Below are 1,450 nucleotides of genomic sequence, written 5' to 3'. Positions count from 1 at the left end.
GTTACTGTACTTTCTGGTCCCAGGTCGGTTGCCCTACTTCCACCCACCCCATCTTGGCCCCCAAATGCCCGTTAGCCCATCAAAAGAAAAAGTCCATAAATTAGCTGCAGCATTGTATAAGCTGGGGGGGCGGGGTCAAAGCGTGTAAAAAAGTAGTGGCTTATAGACCAGAAAGTACAGTAACTCTTGAAGTCAACCATGTGCATCCAATGATTACTTTCTGCAAAAATTCATTCAGTGGTTCATGAGATACTGTAACAGACAAATATTTTTTCTCTTCCATTGCACCTTTCAGTAGTGAGAGTTCTGATTTTGAGGCAGCAACAGCTCAGAGTAGAAGTCAATGTTTCTGTTCACCTGAGAAACCAGAGCGACAAACGCAATACCATCAAATAGCCCAAAACATCCATCTGGAATCTAAATGCTACTATATGTTATCATCTGCCCTGGTGTGTGCTGCAGAGTGATGTGTGTGATATTTTTGTGCAGACTCCTGGTCCAGAGGAGAAACCTGCCTGGAGCGTTCTCAGAGAGGACTTCATGATGGAAGCCTCCATGAAAGATTGGGACCGGACCAGTGACCAAGGGGATTCCAACACCGGAGATAACTTGGCCTGACACCTGACAGACTGATGCTGTGATGCCTTCACTGACACCTGACAGACTGATGCTGTGATGCCTTCACTGACACCAGCCTGGCTGCTGCTGCAATGCCTTCACTGACACCCGACAGACTGATGCTGTGATGCCTTCACTGACACCAGCCTGGCTGCTGCTGTGATGCGTTAGCAGTAAATGTGTAGACTTGTACAGTTTCCCTGAATGTGTGTGAAGCTGTGCAGAATTCATCCAGCTTCTGTTCTTTCTATCAAATCATCAGTAAAAACTGGTGAGCTTTAAAATTCTGACGAACATAGAATTTCATGACATATTTTTTCAGTCGTTTTAGAAAGTGAAACTTATTCTTTACACAGAGTGGAATATTTGAAGCCTTTATTTTGTGTATTTTTGTTGATTATAACTTACAAATAATGACAAACCAAAGCTTAGTTTCTCAGAAAATGAGAATATTCCAGGACCAGCTTCTGGTACCTTTGTCGGTGTGGGCCGGAGCTGAGTCCTGCTGGAAAATGAAACCAGCATGTCTATGAAGCTTGTCATTAGCAGGAAGCATGAAGTCTCTAAAATGTCCTGCTAGATGCTGCGTGGACTTCAGTGGACCAGGACCAGCAGAGGACATGGGCACCAGTGACCCCTGCGACCCGAAAAGGAAGAAATGGGTAAAGATGATGGGTGGATGATTTGTCAGCCATAATCATCAAAATTATAGAATGTAAAGGCTTGACATATTTCACTTTATTTGTAATGAATCTATTTAATGAGTATTTCTTTCTGAAATCCCCCCCCCCCCCCCCCCAAAAAAAAAACAACCAAAAAAAAAAACTAATTT

At 43.4% G+C, this 1,450-nt stretch overlaps 1 protein-coding gene across 1 annotated transcript in view; it reads left to right on the top strand.

The window, feature by feature from the left end:
* The window catches only part of rrp15 (ribosomal RNA processing 15 homolog), a 67,808-nt gene extending 66,816 nt beyond the window's left edge, over positions 1-992 (top strand). The window contains exon 5 of the mRNA XM_037676475.1: positions 490-992. Within this exon, the coding sequence (XP_037532403.1) occupies positions 490-618 (129 nt within the window). The 3' untranslated portion in view covers positions 619-992. The remainder of the gene's footprint in view (positions 1-489) is intronic.
* The last annotated feature ends 458 nt before the right edge of the window (positions 993-1,450 follow it).

The sequence above is a fragment of the Nematolebias whitei genome, chromosome 5 (assembly GCF_014905685.2).
Source record: "Nematolebias whitei isolate Nwh7 chromosome 5, NemWhi1, whole genome shotgun sequence".
In the NCBI taxonomy this organism is placed as follows: domain Eukaryota; kingdom Metazoa; phylum Chordata; class Actinopteri; order Cyprinodontiformes; family Rivulidae; genus Nematolebias; species Nematolebias whitei.
This window is presented reverse-complemented; position numbering and strand designations above follow the sequence as displayed.